Here is a 25226-nt window from a genome sequence, read left to right as displayed (position 1 = left end):
TATAATTAAATTAATCAAATCGATCAAATGTTCTGATTAACGAATGAAAATAAATATTAATATATATTTAAATTGACATTTTAAATAGTTTTTACTAATTATAATTTTCAATTATAATATTAAGTAATAGTAAAAAGATTTATATGAAGTATGAATAAGAATTATAATTTCTTGAAATAGCTTTAATACAAAAATGATTTACTTATTTAGAAATCTTTGATCATTATATATTTATAAATCTAATTGCAATTATTGCCATTAAAAATAAACAATAAATACTAATTCTCAATAAAAAAAAAAAAAAAACAATCAAATTAGTACAAAACTTGCACTATACAAATTCCAGGTCACTCCCTTATCTACTACCACGTCGACATTAACTCTGACACTTTCGTTTCCCTCTTCATTTTTCCAAGAAAAAGCATCCACCAATGTACAGTTTCCTCGCCAATAAAAAAAAAAACACCCTTCTTGTTTTTCCTCTCTTTTCTGGCACCACAAATCCTCAGCTGACTCTTCATTTGTTTTAACATCAGCTAAAACGGTGAAGAATATCAAGAAAAGAAAAAAGCAAAACTCGCCATGAATGCTTCAACCAAGCTTGAAATAGCCCTGATCGTTATCTTCGCAACATGCCTTTTAGCTCTTATCGTTGATCTGGTTTACGTCCTTTGGCGAAAACGAAGGTTCCGTGAACGCAGCGTCGTCAGCGGCGGAACCTGTTCCATTGACTCTGAGTTTTCAAATTCATCACCTTTCTACCCTGCTCCCTCTAAGGAACTTCTCTACTTCTTCTGCTGGATAAACAAACCAGCCTATGTGGAACCTTCCTCTGGCCCTGCGGTGGTGTCTCCAAAGCCAACTGAGGCTACCAAGGCGGCAGATTCAGAGGCAGCCGCCGTGGAAGCAGATGATGACGAGTTGGCGAAGTGGCAGGCAATGTACGGATCGTCCAGGGAAGGAGCTGATAACGTTGAGAATTCTGCTGATCAGAGTGAAGCGAAAAGCGAGAAGCGAGTTTGTTTGACAGACTGCTTTTCGGGTCCGGTCGAAATGGCTGATGACGTTGTAGTTGATGTGGAGGAAACGACGCCATTCTCAACGCCGTGTCCATCACCTCCTTACTTTACTCCTTCATCTTCTCCTGGTCGCGATGTTGGGATTTTGATATTGTCACCAGAAAAATCACGTAAGCTCGCCAGCGAGTGACGTTTTGACGGATAGGAAAGTCGGGTTTCTGAGTTTAAGAATTGAAGGCTATTAGCAATTGCTTAAACTTTAAACATGAAATAGTAATTTGATACTTTGATTAGTATAAAGAATAGTTTAGCAAGAGAAATATGTTGCAATGAATAAAAATGTCTAAAAAAATTTATAAAATTTAGAGATCGGAAAATAATAGTATCATTTTATTAGGGTTGCAGGGGGCACTTTGGTAGGGCAGCCAACTGGAAGTGATTTTTTCCAGCCAAATAATCCCAAATTTGAGGAAATTTCCTAGTACAACTCCTCTCTTTTTTCTCGCAACACTCAAAAGACTGATCTCACCAAAACTCACACAGCCCATAAGCTTCGTTGATGTCAACAGCGAAAGCTGCTTTTGCCGTTTGCCCGTGTCAAGACCAGCTAACGGTAACTTCTTTCTTTTCTCATCCCTTGATCTCCTCCTTCAATTTGACAGGAAGAAATTATAATCTCAAACACATACAGAAAAGCCCTAAAACCAACAAACCCACTTCTCCAACCCATTTATGGCATCTCCTACTAGTTCTATTTTTGGGTTTAGCCTCTGGATGGAAAGTCTTAATTTCAATCTAGACCAGACAACACTGATGAGTTTCGCCGTTGCCAGCCGATATCCGGTGGGAAGAGGGGCTCTCTCCAGCCCATTGTTGCATTTGTAGACTCAAAATTTTCATCTTTAGCCTGTAGGCTGTAGCCTGCTGGGTGTTTAAGCTAAAGAACAAGTGCATTTAGCCCGAAATGACTGTTCGAGCTTAGAGAAAACTTAATTGCCCCATTGCCCAAACAAAGGGGTAGTCATAAGAAACATTGATAGAGGAACAAGAAAAAGAACGAAAATATAAGCACAAGACATCTAATTCTGAGATGAAATCATAGAGCTAATCTCATGACATTCATTCCTTGTGCATAATTAATCAGCTTAACGAGAAAGCTTTGAAAGTATATATGCTTTCCTATTGCACTAACCAAACAATCATCATTTTGCCATTGTCTAATTCCAAAACATAACCTTCTACTACTAGATTTTTTCAATTTCTTTCTTTTTTATCTTCTTTGTTTTCTCTTTGGGTATTTTCTGCTATGTGGTCAACATTTAGCAGTTACTTATTTTAATAGGCAAGATTGTCACATGTATTACTTAATTGAATTTTGTCAATTGTCAACAACTATTTTCAATTGAAACCCACATTTATTTTCTAATACCAGTTGCTTTCGCTTACGAACCCCCTGGATTTTTTAGAAGTTGAAACGATCAGATTCCTATATTTCTAATTGAAAAAAAGAAACATCTGATTGGATTAAGAAAAAAGTAACCAACATCAATTCAACATTATTATCAAGATGAAAAATTAGAACAACCATTAAAAGTCATTATTTATTCACACAAATGTAACAAAACGTAACCCATGAAACAAAAAAGTAAATAATCAGTGTATGTCTCAAACCCAAGACCACTGTACAATGTATATCTACTGGAAAAAAAGCCAAAAAAGCAAAAGAATAAATAGTGTAAATCCCAAAGAAAATAGAATAAAAGACTCGACCACTGCTGATCAGAAACCCCAACCACATTTGGTAGTTTCAGGAGTACCAGCCAAGCTACCATTGGAGTCCAAAGGAACCTTCAAGTTACAAGAAATCTTGGGCTTGATCCTGCCAGTCTTCACCCAGCCAACCTTGAACCTAATCCTCAAGTACAACTTCACATCAATACTGTAAATCCCAAGAGTCTTCTCTACATTAAACTTGGAAGTCTGGTCAGCCCCAAGCCCAACGAATTGCTGCCCCCTGAAAACAGGGTTCAAGAAACTAGTAGTCTTGTGTCCTTGATAAAAAGGGGTCAAAGTTTGCGTAGCGAATCTTTGGTCCTCGTAATAAGCGTTTGCCTCGATACTATCATAGTATATGCCAATTCTCTTGTTTGGGTTACGCACTGTCATATTAACAGCAAGGTTGTAATGCAAAGTGTTGTCGGTGGTGAGGTTGAATTCAGTGAGTGAGACGTCTGTGACATGGAACTTGACCTTGTTGGGACGGAAGATGAGCCAGAAGATGAGAACAGCAAGGCCAATGACGACCACAGCAGTGATGATGGTGTTGAAGAGGAGCTTCAAAAGACAGCAGCAGCATCCGCAACCTGAGCCACGGCCAGGGCGGTGGTAGTTCCTTGTAGCTGGTGGAATTGAGGGGCCATAGTAGGCTCCGTTCAGATGCGCTTGTTTCTCAGCCATGTAAAAAACAAGAACAAGAAACCAGTAGAGAAAATCTGTTTCTTTTGGAAAGTTGAGGAAAGAAATGAACGGAAGAATATTATACGGGGAAAAGAAGCTCTTGAAATGTATATATAGACTCGAAATAAGTGGGACTTGGGGAGTAAGGGCATGGTAAGAACACGTTAATAAATACAATGAATTGGAGATGCACTGGCGCCGTCTTCAATTAACGCGGTTGCTTTGTCAAATGTGGGCGAGTAAGGCTCGAGGGCTAAGCAAGGTTTTTTGGGATTAATAAAATAGAATGCCTGTAACTTCCTCGTCACTGTCTCTATCTTATGATGTTTGTGTTTTGGGTGGGAACCGGTGATTTAATTAGGTGCTGCTCGGAGACTTCAAAGTTCATTTTCTTTGACTTTGGCACTTTATAATTTTTTTATATTTAAAATTGTGAAAGATTGAATTTTGATCTTTAAAATTAAGAATCCAATAATTGTATGATTAATAAATACTATTCCAACTTCTATATTAACCCAAATAGTTTGAATAAGTCTTTGATCTATTGGCACACTAAATTGGAGAAGGTGGTGAATGACTGAATAAATATGAAGATGTCATTTCCATTTTGATGCGTGAGCTTAGACACTAGGGATCGAACTTCAGAGATCATGTTGTTTTGGGTTTAATAAAATTGGTAATGAAGATGCTTACCGAAACCAACATCAGATTTGGTGAAGGAGTTTCTTTAAGTGATTCAGGCACTAACTCCACGAGTGAAAACTGAAAATTATGATCTCAGATTTGTTACAATATTCAATCAAACAAGTTTTTCTTTTTTTTTTTTTAAATACCAAAAGCGTATATTTGTTATGACAAAAATGTAAGAAAATTCAGTGAGCAAATTTCAACCAAAATCCATGTAGATCACATATGATATGCTACCCAATTCAGGACTAAGACTTCAATGACCCATATCTCTAATATTACTAAAAAAGATTATAGTAATAGTTTTCAAATGTAGGCTTTATCACAAATATTTAAAAATGATATTTTTGAATTTTGTTAATTGAATAGTAAAAATTTTATAAAGATAGGATTATTAATTTCTTCTTACAACAGTTCTATGAATAAGAATCTTTCTATTACTTTCATCCTCTTTATTTTATTTATTAATTTTCACCATGATGGTGGAGGTTGCATTCAGATACTATTATTCAAGTAAAGAAAGGCCATTGGCAAAATAAATAAAACCCGGCCTATATCTTTCCTGGATTTAATTTACTATATTTTTTTTCTAAGTGGATTAACTTAACTACTCATTACTGTATATAAGTCGTTCTTAAGGTCTTACCCCAACTTTGTACATTGCAGCCTTATAATTATAAAAATAAATAAATAAATTATGAAATAGATATGCTGCCAGTCATATGATTCAGTATGATTTAGTATGTTGATAGAATGTTGGATCGTTAGTTTCAATAATTAAATTTAATTCATTACAATTTCAAGTGTAAAAAAATTATGAAACAGAAACATTTTATAACTACTGAAAGTGAATTAATTTATGAAATAGACAGATATGACATAACACCTTGGATTATTAATTTATTTATTTGAAATTTGAGATGGTTGTCAATTTTCATTCATATATAGCAAAAATTGTTTGCAAATCTTTTAAAGTTGCGCCTGTTTCCTTGAAAAAAGCACATTAATTGGATTTAATTATGTATCTAAATTTTACTAATCCTATTTTTTTTTTTTTTGAGCAATTACTAATCGATCTAGTATGAGTTATAAGTTATAGGTAAATTATTTTTAATAGTGTGCGATACACGGATTTCCAATTATATATATAAAGTTCAATTGTATATAATATAATTAATAAATTTATATAAAAAAATAAAAATTTCAATGTAAAATAATAGAAAAATAATAATATTGTAGATCAATATATACCTATATAATATACAAAAAAACTTTGTATTATATCTTATCTAATAGTGACATTTATACAAAATTATATAATATTTGAATCCAAACGAGAGAAATTTATCTACTTAAAATTAATCTTTTGTAGAAACTTTCACTTAGTGCTGCCCCTTATTTTAGTAAAAAATATTTAGAACTCACATTAACAACATCAAATTCTTGGCTAGGTGGTGTTCGTCCTTATATTGCATTTACTAAGGTCAAAGTAGTTTAAATTGAATTTGCATTTTTTGGCAAATGGGATAGAAATCATATATTACATAGTAAACATATATAAATTGTAAATAAAAGGTAAATAGGAGAGCAAAACCTTGTGCCAAATTCTAGCAAACTCCAAACTTAACTAAAAGATTTTACTTGTTCATGACATCAATTATTAGTCATGAAAAAATTTTATATCAAATCTCCAAGGACTGAAAAGACATAAAATATATAAAACTCTTCCATTCAAAAGTGTAAAAAAAAAAAAAAAAAAAAAACTAATATTGAAAATGAATGGATAGATGAAATATGAACATGCACAAAAAAGTGAATAAAAGAGAAATAAAAGTAATCAATAAACGTCTAAAAGAAAAAAGTCTATGAACATAAAAAACGTATAATTTGGTAATCAAAAATTTTTTTATCATAATGAAATCAATACATTTGGAGACTTTTGAAGAGTAACCTCCTAGTACTGTTAGTATACAAGATTCTCTATTTATAATAAAAATTTGAGAGACTTTTATAAATTAATAGTAATTTATGCAAAATATTGTAATGGGTTATTAATTATTTATGTAATATATTTTTATTTTGAAAAGTTTTTGTAAGACAATAAAATATACCAATTGTAAGTAATACTTATATAGAAAGAAATAGGAAAATATGTCTTCAGTTAATTACAATTTTATTTTAGGTTTGAATTTTTAGCAGTATATGCCTTCTATATTCATTTAGGTTAATAAATACATAAAACTATTTCCTAATTAAATATTAAAATTATGGTCATTAATAGTTAATGCTTTCAAAACATATTTCTTATTTATAGTATACATGTTTAATGTTTAAAATTAAGAACTGAATTTGGTTAAAAATGATTTAAGATAATTTAATTGTAACACATTTATAAAAGTCAAGAATACTGGATTTTTATAAGAAAATAAATCACCTAATTTAGCCAACTAAATATCTTTTAAATTAATACAATGTATATGAAATCAAATCAAAATAATTAAATGCAGGACATATAACAATTGTTAAAAGAGTCCACATGTCAAAAAAATAAATTATCTACATTGGATTTTTTTTCTTTTTACCAAAGGCTTAGGTTTTTATATATTTATATAAGATATAAGATAAGTTGACTAAAAACTAAAAGTATAAGTAATGAAAGCAATTTACGGAATGCATAAAAACTATCATTTAATAAATTAATAATATTTTATAGCAATGTATATTAGAGTGCTTAAAAAGAAAAATATATATTTTAGTGCCCTAATTAATTAGCTTTCCATTTAGTTTATTTGTATTATTAACCAAGTTAATTGCAACTTTTTCATATAAGAAATATTCATATAAGGTAAGAACATTAGGTATTTAAAAGAGAATAAATGTAATTAATTTAGCCTCATTAATTACTTTTTAAATAATAAAAACATTTCAAATAATTAAAATGTATTTATTAAAAGACACATGGCAATTTTTTAAATCTCTTCACATGATAAAATGCAGGTTATTGAAGTAAGACTATTTCCTTTTTTACCTAAAGTTTTGAATTTTATATATTTATATAAGATATAAGATATACCATAAGAGTGATTTACCATTTATGTTTGTGCCTCCTTCTCGAAGTTGACCTTAATTTAATAATTTTATTAAGTGCAATTCAACAATATTTTGCTTTGCCCTTCCAATTTTTAACCTGCTGTTTCCCAACAAAAATCACATTTAAGGACATTATATTTCTCCGGAGGGTCCATGCAAAAAGGAATTGATTTACTGTGTAAGAATATTGGAAGCCATGAGCAAAAACCAATCAAATTTTAGAAATTATGTAGATAATGTCCCTTCAGTTAATTTGTCAAGAAAAGCTTAATGATATTTGGATTTGAGTTCTGTTTAGATATATACCTTCAGGATTGATCGAAGAGTATAAACACAGCGAGAGATAAATTCAACCAAACCTACTTTAAGCTAAATTTTAGTCAATTTGTGGGATACATCTAGTCGACTAGGAGTCGGTTGTCAGGTCCATCTGGCCCAAATCCAAGGTTCTGCCAGCACTGCAAAGATGGCATTGCTTGAACTGCATGTGATTGGCCTCAAAATCTTAAATAATTGCATTTATATATAGGGCAATAGGCATTAAACAATTCAAACCCCACCATTATCTCTGCTCACACGCGGCTGGTGACTCGTAGAAATGGACGTCATATCCCACCAAGAAGCAAATAAAACCGGCACGGCGTCCCTCTTCTTTTAGTTTCAAAAAGTAAATGCTATCTGGACAGGTTTGGTACCTGGGGATAGTGCGATGGAAGGGGGTGTTATATAAACTATCTTAGATTACGACCTTTCTATTTAAAAAAAAAAAAGCACGATTAAATAAAATCCAGATTGTTACATAAACTATCTTGTTTGATTTTAACAAAATAACTTGTATAAACGATCTTGTTAGATTTTGACAAAATAACACAAGAAGGGGTGTGAATGTTGTTAAAAAAAAAAAACAAAAATTTGCTGTGAACTTTGTAATGAGTTCTCAGCATATTACACTATCCCTTCCCAATAAAATATGTAGAGAAACTAAACATTAACATGCGATGGGTGGGATGAAATTTTGATTAATTTAAAGATAGGAAGATGAGGACCGATTTTAAGAGTAGACAATTACAAAAGTCCCTTTCTAGCACGCCATTATTGTTGGGTAGGATCCGGTGTAGAGTGAAAATGACCACCACTGAAATTCCATAAGGAAAATACTAAATTTGAGAATCGATAACATATCATTTATATTATTTTATTATAATATAATAATTGTTTAATTAAAATAAAAATTTATGTAAAGGTTCAATACTTATAAATATGAAATTCATATAAATTTTAATAGATTTCATATAATTGTGAATTATGATTAGTTAATAATATTATAATCGTTGCAAACGATATGCTCCCTACTCAACCTAATCCCAATTCCCCATCATTCAAGGCTAAGTAGTTCCTTTTCCAATTCCTCAACTTTGTCTACTACTACTATTATTTTCCTTTCTTTAATCCTTTAAATAAAAAACAAGAATTAATTCATCATTTGATCTTGATTATCTCTTAATCATTCTATTATTTTAATGAAAAGTGAAAACAAGTTTGAAGCCGAATATTTTTTTTAACCGATGTTAGTTAGAAATTAAGATATTATCAATTAATCAATAATTATGTAATTTATTGATAAAGTATTAAATGATTAATTTTAATGATACAAATTAAATTTTAACAATCTCAAATATCAACAAAATAAAATATCACAATTCTAGCTTTTACTCCATAGATTTTGGTTAAATTAATTATCCAAAAAAGATTGGGTCAAATTATGAAGGAAAAAAAATGCAATTGAATTCAGATATATGACATAAAAGAATTACAACGGCTTCATCCCATCCTTTTCTTGTTTCTTATCTTTCTATGTCAACTGTTAACTTATACTTAGACCACCCGTTTTAAAATGGCCCACTACATTAAATTGATAGCTACATTTTATTCTATATTTGATTTTGATGGACAAGTTAAATTAAAATAATTTTTACCTTTTTGTTGAATGAAATAACCTTTAAAAAATACAAAATAAAAAATAAATCCAGGTTAAAGATGTACATGAAGCCGATTATAAAAAATAAAAAAATAAACAATAATTATGTGATTGGTTGATAAAATATTAAATTTCAGTCATTGATAATTTTAAATATATTATTTATTATAATAAATAGAAGCGACACCTAATTAAGGTTGAAAATATTCCCTTTTTCTTAAGAAGAATAAAACTGAAAAAGAAATTAAATGAAGAGTAAACAATAAATAAGAAAGCAATATTGGAAAAAAAAATTCATTTCTAAATGAAATAGACAACTCAACTTTCACTAATTGCTCAATTACTATCTATTGAAAATTAATTCTTATTAATTAATCACACGATTTTTTTTTAGAAATTAAAAACCTCTACAACTTGTTCACATATTTGATTGTAAATTTTGCTATCAGTCTCTCCTTTCATATTTTTCCCTTCATTTATTCTATAGCAAAATGTACAATTCCCTCCCTCCCCTTACAACAAATAAAATAAAAATACTAACGGCGTCAAATAAAAAACGAGGGAGAGAGATTAAGATAGAGATACACGAACGATATAATTAACAGCGTTGGTTGCTTCTTCTTCTTCTTCTTCTTCTTCCTCAAGTCTTTTTTACACACTAACGCTGCATCTGGTCACGAACTGAAACTTAATAGCATTATCTCCGACCATGATACCGTTACTTCTGCTTCCGAAAGTAAGATAAGCCGGGCATGTAACATAAAGATTGTATCCACCTGAAACAAAAGTTCCAACTTTCCATCTCACCCGTCCATCAATCTTGATTGTCACGAAAACGGTCCCAGCAGCCTGTTCGGCACCCAAAGACACGGAATAGTCCGGAGAGATAGGGACCATGTTCCCGTAGATGAAAGGGGACCAGACAATGATCTCGTTGTGACCCTGGTAAGTTGGAGGGAGTGCTGTCTGGAGGGTGATTTGCTGGCTCCTGTACGTGGCGTAGACGTTGAGCCTGTCGTAGTAAATTCCTATTTCGTCATTCGGGTTCCGAGAAGATAAGGTGACTTGGAAATTGGAAGTGAGGAAATTCGGGGTCGAGGCCTTGAAAGCGTAGACTGTGGTGTCCTGGAGGATGAAGCTGGGCTTGCTTGGACGAAGGATTGCCCAAATGAGTAAGATTGTGATGAGAACAAGCAGTATGAAGAATAGAATGCAAGCGATTAGTCTGCGGAAGAATTTTCGGCGGCCTTTGCCATGGTTGCCGCAATCCTTGTCCGACATGGTAGATACAAAGTGTGAGTGAAAACGAGTTAGAGAGGAAAAAAAAAGGGGGGCGGGGGGGTTGGGTTGTTTAATTTTAATGTGTGAAAATTGGGTTTTAGGGAAATGAAAGCGGAAGATGAAGAACAGAAAAAAGAGAGTGAGGGACCTCTCTACTTTTGTTTGTGTAATGAAATGAACGTGTTGGTGTGTTGGTGTTTATATAAAAGCCTTAGATTTGACAAAAGAGGGAAAACTTAGATAAAGTTGGTGAAATTTTTAATTAAAAATGATTAAATAAAAATTAAAATAAAAAATAAAATTTAATAAATTAAAAAATCTTGTTACATAGATTAAGTGTATAAATTTTGAAAAAAATTTATTAAATCTTTATATTTTTTTATATAAACATTTTTAATAAAAATTTTGGTAGAATTTTAATCGTTGAAAAAGTATCAATTAAATTTGAATTATAAATAATATTTTTAATAATTATTTTTTACATATTATTTATCTTCACATTAAATTTTATCAATTTATCAGTTTGGAGTTTTTATGAAAGTTTTTATTAAATCATTTTTAAGAAGAACTTTGCAAATTTTGCTTAAAAAACTTCATGCAAATTTTTTCTTGATGTAAGATGTTACATGTGAGAAAAGGATAAGTATAATGAAGACTTGTTGATTGTGATAAAAAGTTTTATATATATGCGTAGGAAATGATGTTTTTTATGACAAACCTTGCCAAACTACTAATTAAGCAAGGAGCCAATTATGTTTACTTAAACTTTTGTATGATGGAGAAAAGTGATTCAATCGATTTTCATTAGATGGCCAAATACGTGATACAAAGAAGAGAAAATTACAGCTTTAAAAGACACATCTCAAATGGTTGGTCTCCATCCATTGTGTTATCCTTGTTTGATAGTATTTCACTTTTATATTTTCTTTGCTATTTCAATTTGCAATAAAACAAGGGCTTTGTCAATTGTCATGCATGTTTATATAAGTTATAAGAAAATTTACTTGCTCTTTTTTTTTTTTTTTCATTTTTGTTAAAGGCGAATCCACGATAAAAAAAAATTTTAAAAATTACAATGGTGAAAATATAATAAAAATAATTAAAATATATTATAACAACTTATTGAAATGAACAACAAAAGATATTTTTGAATGTCGAAAATATAAATTTGGGTTTTATATAGGGATGACAATGGATCACTATCGAGGAGGTGGGTATGACACTTTTTGTTCCCATACCCGATTACGATATTCATACCCGTTTCTATACCCTTGCTTATCAGATAATATTTTTGTATACCCGTCCCCGTATTCTGTGGATAACTTGAATTTTATCTGATTATAATTTTTAAAAAAGTAATAAAATAATTTAAAAAATTATATGTTATATATCTAAATTAAACAATTTAATAAAATCCAAAAGATAATTTCATTTAATAAAATGGTATGTAATTCATTTTTATAAGTTATATATTATTTTAATTATATAAAAAAAGAGAAATGAATATATATATATATTTTATATATATCGGGCATTGGGTGACCCACAAGGTGGGTATCACCTCACTCGCCTCCATCCCCGAACCCAATTACTTTAATCGGGTACAAAATTTTTTCTATATCCGCACTCATTTTGGGCGAGAAGTGAGTAACGCATCGGTAAAATTACCATTTCTAGTTTTATATAAGTTCGGTTTTTTATATAATATCCAAGAAAATTTTTAATTCCATAAACTGAATTAAGAAACTAATAGTTGTTTATTTTTAATCTATTTTTTAATAAATTATAAAAATATGTATCATCCTATTAATTCCACTTATAAATTTTTAAAATTTTAATGATATATAGTGAATGAAATTATATATATATATATATATTGTTGATTAAAAGGAAAAAGTGTAGTAATAATTTAGTTACAATTTTTAAAAAAGACTTGATAACACTTGATTGTGCAATGCCATGTCAGAAAAGGAAGCTTACTTTTGTTAAGCCAAAAAGTAAGAAAAATGTAAAAATTTAACAAACCCAAATTATATAAAAAAGAAGTAAAGTTCAAGAAGTCAGTGGGGATTTGACTTTATGCATTGTTGAGCTTGGCTTTGTACCAACACTCAACAATAACCGATCCTTAATCAAAAGAGCTAACTAGTAAAATAATAACAACTGCTTTGACCACAGTTGGAATATGATTAATTTTGATTGGATAGGGGAAATACGAAACGACACGTTTCCATCGGATTCCGGGACCCACTTACCATGGCAGGAAGCTTCTTTCAGCTCGGCCTACCGACTTTTTTTCGGTTCCCGCATGTAGAGGTATAATCGAGTCGAATCAATATAATGAAAAATTTGAGTTCGAGTTCGAGCTCAACTCATAACTCGCGATTCGATACTCGATTTGAACTCGATTGAATTTTATTTTTTAAGTTCGAGCTCAATTCGTGATCAAATTCGAGCTACTGATTAAATTCGATTAATATATAAAAATAAATTCGATTCGTATACTCGATAAGAGTTCAATTATTTATACTCGAGCTCGAATTCGAATTCGAAATAACTTATTAATTAAAATAATAAAAATATATATAAATATAAAAGCTCGATTAGGCTCGCGAACTACTCGAGTTGGATATAAAAATATTTGAATTCAACTCGATCGATAAGTGAAACTACTCGAACTCGACTCGATAATAATTAAATCGAATTCAAATTTTTTTCGAATTAAATTCGAATAAATTATGAATATTAATTTATCATTTATACTTCTACGTACAACCTCTCCCTCTCACTACCACCCAAAGTCTAACGTGATGAGAAGGGGAAAGGAATCAATGAACCAAGACTCCATTTTCAAATTGTCACTTTTATATATAAGGGAGGTCTCAATTTAGGAAGGTAGTTAAAATTTGAATTTAATAATAATTAACTGAATTAAGTCCGGCTGAATTTCTAATTTACTATTTCATATAGACAAAATAATAAAAGTTTTTGATTCATGAAAAGAGAAAGGAAAAAGAAATGACTTCATGGGTTACTTACTCCACCACCAAATCTGAAATATCAGAAGTACCTAACACTTATTTTAATTTTAGATATCAGAAAACAACAAAAAAAAAAAATCCCAGATTTTTATTTCCTTCACAATGTTTAATCTTTTAAGCTAAATTATTGTTTCTTAATTACTTAACATTTAACCAACCAAGCTAAACTAATTTAAGTAATACCCACAAATGACACTCACTATACAACTATTTAACACATAGCAAAGCTTAACTAACACTAGAAATTAGAAAACTAGCAGAAAAAAAGTTTTCATAGGTGGAATTTTGAACGCATGAAATCATGATGCCTTGGCAACCTTCAATATCCAACCAATAAAACATTATTTTATCCCTATGTTTGTAGTTTGTTTTACCAGAAAAGTAATTTAATTGAATTTTAAAGGAACCAAGTTGGTACAATATTTTGGTCTGTCTAATTAATCATATTATTATAAATGATACTTTAAGAACTTTCAAACATAATACTATTGATAAGGTGTGGTCTGATTCTATTGATTGATTAAGTGTTCAATCATAAAACGTAATCAACCATGCTCTCAATTGGAACTTTAAACTATCAATTTAATTATTAAAAAAATCAATTACTCATATCTAAGTTCTGTTGTTTACTTGAATATCACCTCTAGAAAATTGTAAATTTTTCATGCTAACATTTGACTTGAGATTTTTTTCTCAATAATTTTTGTTTAATTAGACGCGATGTCATGAATCAGCAGAAATTTAATTATTTAGAGAAGCTTGCCATCGACACTGAGCTTCTTTGGAGAGTAATAGAAGATAAATTATACATGCTCGTGTTTCTTCTTATTAAAAAAAAAAAAGTAAATTAGTACACTTAAAATTAATAAAATGAATGCATCCAACATTTTGTTTTATGATCTATATTTATTTCTTACATAAAAATTTTAATTAGACTCAAAATTTTTTTTTCTAAATTAAAAAATCCCATATAAAAAATTTATAAACGAAAGATTGAAATTAGTTTTTAACATATTTAAAAAGGAAAAACAAGATATGTGTAAAGAGCATGGTGAAATACAAAATTGACTGGTAGAAGCATAGGATATCCCCTTTGTACATGTGGTTGTGGCCTTGTAGGTTGAGCTTGCCTTGGTCCATAAGGTTAAGTAGGAATGTTAACAGGACTGATAAGAGATGGATAGAACATTTCTTGTTTTTTGTTTTTTAATATCTTTATTTTGGTTCTTATATTTATATTGGATAAAAATTTATATTTGTTATTATCCTCATAAAGATTTGGCAGGTATAAAATTTTTTTATTACTTGTGGTTTTTTTTTTAAATTAAAAATTTAAAATATTCAATGTTTATTAAACTAAGTAAAAACTTACCAAAAAAAACACACACATTAATCAAATATAAATTGAAATCCTGATAAAAATTTAGTTAACATATATAAATATTAAAAAATTAATAATATATTAATATATAGGGTAAAAATACAAAATAAGTACTCTATTTTTTGTCATCCTCTCCTTATCCTATTAATATTTCAAAATTCACAAATCTCTACTTTTATTTCAAAATTTAATACCCCTATAAAAAAAAATTAAATTCTCCATAAAGAAAAAATTGACATCTCACCAACTATGTCGATCCAAAAAGTCAGCTTTTGGGCACAAAGATTTAAGCTGATTCCCATCTCTTTCCTTGATGTTTGCATATAGTCGCTACCATAAATCTTTTTGAACCTCTAAAAAGTCTTAATTCTCTGATTTTTGTAGTAGTATATTCTTTTTCCAAGCCCTTTTATTCTTTTACTTTAATTTTCTCTCTTTTTCGTCTACTTTCAGAACATTACCATTTCAGAGCGTGTAATCCACGTCCAATTAGACCCTTTCCAAGGAAAAAAAAAATTGCTTGCGCCTCCCTAAAAATTCATGGCTCCTGAAAGAGATAAAAACGAAAAAAGTGGCAAAATAAAATAAACCGTGGGGAAAGGGAAGGGAAGGAACAATTTGATTGACAGGGAAATCTCGTGGCAGAAACTCCAAACTACAACAGTGGGGTAAAGATCGAAAATGAAAGGAATGGATTTTTCCGGAATCAAGCCATAGGATATAATAAAACAAAAATTTTCTCCCTAAACTCTGAAGTGAAGTGATTAAACTCATTATGCATGGAGTTCTGAGTATAAAAGAAGTGAGACAAGAAATGGTATTTTCCATCACTATGATTATGACAAAGACCAATTGAGGGGAAGAGGATTGCTATATGGTAAGTGATGGATAAGAAGAAGCAATGTAAGTACGCTGATAACTAGAATATGTTATATACTATTTATTTATTGCATTCATTTTCAATTCATACTTTTTGAGAATATGAATGTCTATTGCATGAAATTATTATGGATAACTCATATTTAATAGATATTTAAAGATTTTATTTCAACATTTGATTCAGTGATAAATATTTTTTTTATTATTGTACTTTCAATTTTGGTAATTTTTTAACTAAAAATGGAATTAAAATATTTCATAAAATATTTTATTAAAGCAAATCTCTAAGATTTTAATTAATTTCATTATTTTATGTTCAAAAATCAACAAAATTTAAAATATAATGACAAATTTGAAGAAAAATAGAATATAGTGACAAATTTCAATATTGATCTATATTATAGTAGTAAGGTTCACCTTAATCTCAAAAATCACAGGCAAAAAAAAAAAAAAAGCCAAAAATTATGAAGGAAGATGTGGGTTGATACACATGAAAGAATTAATCACAAAATATATTATTGGGCAAATTTTGTTGTCAAATGAAACGTTATGTGGTGCCATGGCATAATAATTGGTCCCTGGACTCCATTCAGTGCAATTCCTTACTTGTTTCTTTTCCTTGAGCACAAGCATGCATCCAACACTAATTTTAATACTACAACGTTTTAAGTCCATGACGAGAAAGACATGACATGTGGGAAATTTGTTTTTTATGAATATTCAATCAATTAAAAAGCGTAGATTTCGACATGAAAAGGACAATGAAAACATGTCTCTAATTATTAGTTTTGACGATGAAAATCTTTAACCGAACGGGTAAAACTTGGATGAAATTATTAAGAGAAAGTTATTAAGTAACAAGTAAAAAAATGTATTTTATATTTTATAAGATATAAATACGTGAACAGACAAATCTAATAACAAAGGTTCAAATAGAAGTAGACAACTGAAGAATTAAACAAAGGCTGGAAAAAGAAAAATCAACACCCTATTGAACTCTGGTAATCCCCCACTGGACACAGATGATCAAATCTCTTTCAAATTACCTGTCCAGTCAGGTCTTAACAGGGTTCAAACAGGAGTCCATGCAGTTGTCTATCCTATCACAATGATCAGGAATCTTATCATTTCCATACCTCACGTCATTCATAGTGTAATCAGGGATATATTGATATCGATATAGCATAGGGTCGCTGCTATATAAAGTTAAAAGGCCACACCAATTGCCGCCTTGTCACGTTCCTTCCACTTGCATCACTGTTGACTCAAATTAGGGGATCAAACGTGTCTGTTTTAAAGCTTATCATAACCAAACCCCAAAACCCTAACATTTTGTTCTGGGTTCTTTTAGTTTTCGTAATTTCCAAGATGGAAACCAGTTTTTTTTTTCCTTTTTTTTTCATGTAGAAGAATAGACAATCTTCAATGGATACAAACAAGTAGAAGGCAGTTAAGAAAATGTAAAAAATAATAATATTAAAACATAGACCAATTCAACTTACTAGTAGAATGACTTAGATGTACATTTTAGTTAGGTGTTGAATGTAAAATTTTGAAAAATGAATTTGAATTCCTAAATTTGGTAAATGAATAGAAAATTTTGTAGGTACAAATTCAAATCTTTTAGATTTTGAACAATATATTACCAGATATATATTAACTAACTAGGTTTTTATCGTGCAAAAGCACATGATTTTTATATTTAAAATAATATTTAATTTAATTCGTTAAAAATCTACATAGAATTTTTGTAGATTCAAATTTTTATTTTTATCATTAAATATTTATCTTCTCTCTTTTTTATTTTTTATTAAATTTATAATTTAATATTAAAATCTTTGATTTGATTTTTAATTTCATAAATTAAAAGTATAGAAATTTCAAAATAAAAAATATAATTTATCAACAAAATTTTCAAATAACTTTTTGACCTCCATCTTAATTTAGAAAAGTATATTAGTAAATATTTAAGACATTGAAATTTTTAATTAAATTCATTTCATAAATTTAATTGCTTAATTGGTAAAAAAAGAGAAATTTGCTATATAAAAGAAAAGGTTTACATAAAATTCAAATGTAATAAGTATTTATAAATCCTAAGAAATTAGAAGAAAAACTGATAATTAAAATAAAGTGCAACTAAAATTTAATAATGAAGCCGATCAAAAGAATAGAGGAATTTGAAATTAAAAAAAAAAAAAGTGATTTAGGAAGTCGAATAAAGAAAAGTTTGTCAGATTTTAAACCATTCCTCAATCCTCTAAATATTTATCTTCTTCATGCATACATACACTCATGATCAAAAATTTCATGCATTATAAAAAAAAAAAGAGGAATGATAAAGAAAAACTCTTTATATATAATAGAACTAATATATGTTACCAAAAAATTACATGAAAATAAAGATGGAAACCCTTTTAAAAATAAATCACATACGTCAAGGAAACGAAAAAAATATTTTTTTTTGAAAAGATCCATTATTTATTTGTATTGATAATATAAATCATTGTAAAAAGAAAAAGAAAATAAGAATAAGAAAATTAAGAGAGGAAATAGAGTTTTGAAAAAGAAATATGAATGTAAAAAATACTTTTAAATGAAGAATTTGAAGAAATCTAGAAAGGAAGGAGTAAAGAAATAAGTATTGGATGGAATAGAATAGCAAAAATTTATTATGTTTTTAATTTTACATCAAGTATTTTAAAATATAAATAACTGAACATGTTTTTTCCATTTATTTAAATAGATGTTTTTATCCGCTTATTTAACTAAAAATTTAAAAAAGAATTAAGATGGATATTTTTAAGTCCATTAACCAAAATTTTTAAATAGTAATTTATGCATGCTCTTATCAATTTAAACAAATTTGAATATTTTAAATAAATTTGAATAATACTAAATAAAGTAAATAATCATATATCCTTTTATCCATTTTAAAATTAATATTTGAATATTTATTATTACTTAATGATTTAGTTAAATGTTTTTGATATATGATTATTTTAATAATATATAATATAATTATTTAGTATTATTTGATGTGTCATTCAAAAAACCTATGTACCTAAATGTTCATGTAAGTAAATTTTATTAGATTTTTATGTATATTGTAATATAATATTATATGATTAAACTTTAAGTTTTAAAATCCATATTGAAATAATTTCCGCTCGATTCATTAACAAAAATGAGACTTAACATGTGTGAAATATTGCATGATCAAAAGAATGGAAAGAGAAGAGAATTTAATTAACAACTGCAATTAGATCTTAGGAAAATATAAAAATCACTTTATTTATAGAAATATTGAATGTTACCAAGAAAGAGAGGGATGATTAAGATCCTTAAATTAACAAATTCATAAACATCCATCTATATATAGAAAATACTTTTTTTTATTAAAATCAAATATACTATTCTAAAAAAGAATAAAAATCATATATATTACATAGAACATTACTCTTATACATTAAATTATTTCAATCATACCATAAGATTTTAAGTACTATATATTTAGAATACAAAAAAAAAAAAAAATACTGTAATGTAATATATAAGGATGGTTGTTACTGAAAATATATAAAAGAAATTCAAAATGCTTCACAATTGTCTTTTTATTCTTATTGCTTTCCATTTATTCCTCTTTGTTCACAACTAGCAAAGGATCGAGCTACCAACTAAAGCCTTTTGTCATTCCTATCATCTTTCAATTTCAAAGATTCATCTGATTGGTCTGATTCAAAGCCCGCTATGCATTTGCATTTTGGCAAAAAAAAAAAAAAAGAAAAAAAAAAGGAAAAAACTTATTTGCTTTGCCACAAAAATCTACTGTATCTGCATTTAATGCAATAATAGATGTGTATTCTCAACTTAAGCGGCAGGTTCAAATATTCATTTCTTCAAATTAAAAAAAAAAAGAAAAAACTATTCTAATTGCAGTTTCAGGCTCAACAAAACATTATTTGTTTATTCATAAACTTGAATTTCACATACAATTCATGCAAAGTTAAATAAAAAACAAATTAATGTCACTGACCATCTATAATAAAAGGAAATGTTTTGTAAGTGTCTATTGGTACTAATCATTTAAGGTTATATTATTTTAACCAATGAATGACTAATCAAATACTCAGAACTTAACCAAAAACAAAATGTTAATTGAACAGAACTAGAATTCCAATTATCTCAAAGTTATCATCCCATAAATAACCTGTTTACTAATTTCAAATTAAATTTCATACAATTTCTGCATTTCTCTAGTCCTCATTCATTTAAACCATGAAATATGAAAATTAAACCACCATCTCCCCCACCCCCCCCACAAAAAAAAAAAAAAAATCAACCCTGTATATTTTGTATTTTTTCCTATGATATTTTCGATTTTTTCACACCCAAAACGGAGGGGCACAAGGTAGTATATTAGTATATCTAACAGTTCAAAACAAGAAAAAAAATCTATATGTTAACAAATTCCTGAATTTCCAAATCACAACCGAATTCCACCCAAGACTACATAATTAATTGACCCTTTCATTCAATTGTTTTCTTGTAATCCCAAAAAAAAAAAAAAAAGAAAGGATCAAAACCAATTAAGAAGAAAAAAATTTTTAAAAAATGAACAGATTGAATTTAGTCAGGCATAAACCTCGCAATCGTCACGATTTCCAGGTGATAATGCTCCATTCCCTGAAGCGCCCACGAAATTAACCTTCAAATCGTCACATAAAACTCTCAGTATCAAACTCCTCGTCCACCACGACCCACTTTTAAACGTTGCCCACACCCGAAATCTCAAGGCAAAACTCACGGCCCCTGTGGCTCGATCTTTGCCCATTTCTTGTGCTAACCAAATCGGCACCGCGTTTTGAGCTGAACCATTTGCGGAAATGACAGCATGTATCGTGGTTTTGGTTTGGGTGTCCATGAAAATGGGGTTGAGCCAAGCAGAACCCAAGGAATCTTCTTCATTGTAAAACATAGCACCCACGATTCTATCGAAGTAAAGTCTTAACTTATGGTTTGGGTTTTCGAGTGTAAGATTTGTATCCCACGTTGCCGTGAAAGGAGTCGATGATGTATTGAAATTGGAGACAGACATGTTATCTACATGGAAAACTGGGATTTGTGGGCGTAAAACTGCCCAGGTGATTAGGCTTGAGAGGCAGGAAAGAACAATTAAAAGAATCATAGCTGCAATAATTCCACGAGCAAATCCTGAACATCGATCATGTTGGGAAGATGGATAACCCTGACTATAATAAAAGGCTGGCGGTGGTTGCGTGTAAGGGTAATGGTTATAACCATGGGGTGGAGGAGGAGGGTAGCCAGGGTGTGGGGCATTGGGATACATCATTTGTGGCGGGTAACCCATCGCCGGCGGATAACCGTGTGCCGGTGATTGGTTGTTAGGCGGTTCTGATGGCGGCGGTGCTGTTTGGTGATTGTTATTTGTATCTGACGACGAAGACGACTGATGATTTGATTGATCCCGTTTGTTTTGATGATCTTCGGATTGAGAAGACATTTTTTTTTAACTCTCTCTCTTGGGATTTCTCTGAAAAAGAACAAGAGAAAGAGAAGATTGAGGATGAAATCAAGGAGATGAATTGAAACAGAAAGGAGAAAAGATTGAGGATGGAATCAATCAAGGAAAGGAAGTGAAACAGAAATTAAGGAACAAAATATTGTGATATGATTAATACAATGTTTAGAACTTTTCTTGTTTGAAGTTTTTGGGCAAAAATAGACAAAATGGAAGTTGGTGGATTTGTCTACTACTCAATCTTATTCGTTTAACATTACATGTTAAAAACGGCATTTTCCCATTCTATGAAAATTGGAATCCTCCCTTACGGTAAACACTATGCTCATTGATTCTTAGTTAAATTAAAAATATATATTATTTCGTACATTGTGGGATGAAATTTTTAAATTTTATAAAGGAAAATTCATAATAGTAAAACAATCAACAAATTAATATGATAGATAAAAAATATAAGATAATATTTTAATTTCGTTTGTAATATTTAAAGATTTCATCAATGATGTGTATAATAATAATCCAAAATTTAAAATCATTGTCTTTTTATTATTGGATATGCATGCCTAGTTAGATGTTTAGTTATTCTGCTAGCGTTTTTTTAGTCATAAATAGACCTGACAATTATAAATAAATATAATGATGTGTTTAGATACGAAAATGAAATATAATAAATTATATATATTTTTGATAATCGTGTTTTGTGTTTTAATTATGTCAACATGTTTAAGACACAATTTTACAGGTGTCATGTTTCGTATTTTATGCGTTACATATTTAAGATATAACTAATTAATTAATTATATTTTAATTATGGTATCATGTATAAATGATATGTTTGTAACGCGTATATAATCGTATTTTAATATTTTTATGATATTATCATTTTGATTTAATGTTAAATTATTGATTAGATATTTTAGTGTTAATCATGTTTAATCGTGTTAATCGTGTCATGTTATGTTACTCATTCTTAAAACAGATTAAAATGTGTTAATTGTGTTATGTTATGTGTAACATGTACAATAAACATATCGTATTCATGTTTTGATTATTCGTGTTATTTAAGAATCCGTGTAATATTCATATCAAGATTATTTGTATTGTGTTTGACACGAAATATGACATGATAGCACGAATTATCAATTCTAAATATAAATTATAATGATATTAAATTTACAAGACAATAATAAGAGTCAAGCCTTGAAGAAATCTTTTGGCATAAAAGAGTTCGAATCCCATTGAATGTTTTTGTAAATATGGAAAAATTATATATATATATATATATATATATATAGCATCTATCTATCTATACCTATTTATATATAAAAGTGTAAACTTTAAAATTATTAAAAATGAACGACATAAATATCTTTATAAATTTTAAGAAATAACAAATTTATCTTTAAATTTTTAGTATTTTTATTTATTTAAAAAAGATTATTTGTTATTAAAAATATAGCTTTTATTAGTTAGTTATTTAAATTTAAATCTAAAAGTGTTAAAAATGAATAACATAAATACCTTTATAAATTTTTAAAAAATAACAAATTTATATTTCAATTTTTAGAATTATTTATTTATTTAATAATAATTATTTATCATTAAATATATAATTTTTTATTCGTTAGTTATTTAAATTTAAATCAATTAAAAATTTACAAATAAAATTTATATCAAATTACACTATATTAAAAATTTATTTATGAGATATGGTGGATTTGTTATCCAAAATTAACTCAAATTTACTCTCATCTTTATTTTTAGAATTCTTTTCTGTTAAATTTCATAAGTAATAATTCAATCAAATTCATATAAAACACATTTCTCATTCAATGAGTTATGGCATATTATGAGTTTGTGATATTGAATAAAACATAAACAAAATCTTTTCACTATTTCTCAATTACTAATTGTTATAGTCTAAATTATTATATCATAATGTGTATGCCCTCCAAACATTTAACTTTATCTTAAGTAAAGCATATAATTTTTCATTTTCAAGGAATCATCTAATTTACTCTTTATCTTTTTTAATGGTACATATGATGAGTCCTGAATTATATTTATATTATTTATTTATTTAATTTAGATTAATTAAAATTAAAGTTCATACAAAATTATAAATTCAATTATCAAAAAATTATTAAAAAAGAGTAATACACATATTATGATTTTTTTACATTTTTTTATTTTTATTATAAATATACATTTATATGTTTAATGGTTGCAATGGTTGATTATAATATTTCTAATTACTTTATGCAATTACACCTTAACATTATAATGCCTAAATGAATATTTACTTTATGAACATAATCTCGTATACCATTGAATTGTTACACGTATCGTATTTTATATCTTATGTGTATTACACATTTAAGATATGATTAACTAATTAATCATATTTTAATCTTGTTATCATGTCAACATATAAATAATATGTTTATAACATATATATAATTATATTTTAATATGTTTTTGATATTATCATTTTGATTTAATATTAAATTATTGATTAAATATTTTAATATTAATCATGTTTAATTGTGTTAATTGTTTGACATTACAGGTTAAAAACGGCACTTTCCCATTCTATCAAAATCGGAATCCTCCCTTACGGCAAACCCTATGCTAATTGGTTCTTAATTAAATTAATAAATATATATTATTCCGTTTATTGTGCTATAAAATTTTAAATTTTATAAACGAAAAATCATGATAATAAAATAATCAACAAATTAATATGATAGATAAAAAAAACATAATAATATTTTAATCTCGTTCGTAATATTTAAAATTTTCATCAATGATGTGTAGAATAATAGTCCTAAATTGATGCTTAGTTATTTCCTGCTAGCGTTTTTCAGTCATAAATTATCATGATCTTAAATTTACAAGACAATAATAAGAGTCGACCATGGAAGAAATCTTTCGGAACAGATGAGTTTGAATCTCATTGAATTTTTCTACAAATATGGATATAAATATATATATATGGCATTTTAGTTTATAAAATTTCAATGAGATAGCAAATTTGCAAACATGAACGTAGATATATTGCATTTCTCTACTCATATTTCACAATTGTGCGTTATACGAAAACGACGAAATGGAGATAAAAATGAGATGAATATATTATAATTGCGAGGGATAAAATTAATTTAAAGAAATTAATTAAATTGAACAGATAAAATGATCAGTCAACATAAGTACACAATTCATATATTTTTTGAATGAAAAAGTATAAAGTTGATTTATAATAAAAGAATCACTCAACCCAAAAAAAAAAAAAAAATTGTGGAGAACACTCTAAAAATAAAATTATAAATTTACTGAATTAATGTGAAAAATCATCCTTAAAATTGTTCGAGAAAGAGATTAAGCCCAATGAAACCTAAAAAAACTCAGATTGCATTACAAAAAAAAAAAGAATCAATCAACCAGATATGCCAAGCCTTTGAACCACTCATCTTCATATACACAATTTCAACATAACTAGCTAGCATTCGTGCATCTTGTGATCTTCCCATATTTATCATTTAGTGTATAACACTATTAATGTGCATGCATGGTAAAAGATTGGAGCCAAGGCTTTTTGTTGGCTATAATTCAGAGCACTGTTGGTTTCTGCCTTACTTCTTAGTCCTGGTTTTTTTACGAAGACTTCGTCAATTACAATATTCCAGTCTTATCTTTTTCCGTTGAAGTAAATAATTTTTCTCTATATTTTTTTATTTTGAGGATGGGAGATTGAAATTGAGCTTTTTGAACAAAAAGATACGTGCATTTATGTCAAGTATGTTGAATTTATAATTCTCATTTTCACAGAAAACTGAAAAACCCCACTTTGCAAATCCTTCAAAATATCTTC

At 28.4% G+C, this 25226-nt stretch overlaps 2 protein-coding genes and 2 pseudogenes across 2 annotated transcripts; 1 reads left to right on the top strand and 3 right to left on the bottom strand.

The window, feature by feature from the left end:
- Window positions 1-254: 254 nt before the first annotated feature.
- On the top strand, window positions 255-1280 carry LOC111297360 (uncharacterized). The gene has a single exon (XM_022892107.2). The coding sequence runs from the start codon at window positions 583-585 to the stop codon at window positions 1207-1209; it is 627 nt and encodes a 208-aa protein (XP_022747842.2). The 5' UTR covers window positions 255-582; the 3' UTR covers window positions 1210-1280.
- A 1314-nt stretch (window positions 1281-2594) lies between these two features.
- Window positions 2595-3574, bottom strand: LOC111297104 (NDR1/HIN1-like protein 10 pseudogene; annotated as a pseudogene).
- A 6001-nt stretch (window positions 3575-9575) lies between these two features.
- Window positions 9576-10602, bottom strand: LOC111297139 (NDR1/HIN1-like protein 1 pseudogene; annotated as a pseudogene).
- A 9844-nt stretch (window positions 10603-20446) lies between these two features.
- LOC111298012 (hydroxyproline-rich glycoprotein family protein) lies at window positions 20447-21337 on the bottom strand. The gene has a single exon (XM_022892683.2). It carries the CDS (start codon window positions 21335-21337, stop codon window positions 20447-20449), a length of 891 nt encoding a protein of 296 aa, XP_022748418.2.
- Between the last annotated feature and the right edge of the window lie 3889 nt (window positions 21338-25226).

This window comes from Durio zibethinus, chromosome 12 (genome assembly GCF_047325235.1).
Source record: "Durio zibethinus cultivar Kanyao isolate XHJ-2024 chromosome 12, ASM4732523v1, whole genome shotgun sequence".
NCBI lineage: Eukaryota > Viridiplantae > Streptophyta > Magnoliopsida > Malvales > Malvaceae > Durio > Durio zibethinus.
Note: the sequence above shows the minus strand (reverse complement) of the source record. Positions and strands in the feature narration are given on the sequence as shown.

Excerpts from the sequence above, each read along its gene's own strand:
- LOC111298012 (XM_022892683.2), bottom strand. The coding sequence starts at position 21,337 with ATGTCTTCTCAATCCGAAGATCATCAAAACAAACGGGATCAATCAAAT.
- LOC111297360 (XM_022892107.2), top strand. The coding sequence starts at position 583 with ATGAATGCTTCAACCAAGCTTGAAATAGCCCTGATCGTTATCTTCGCA.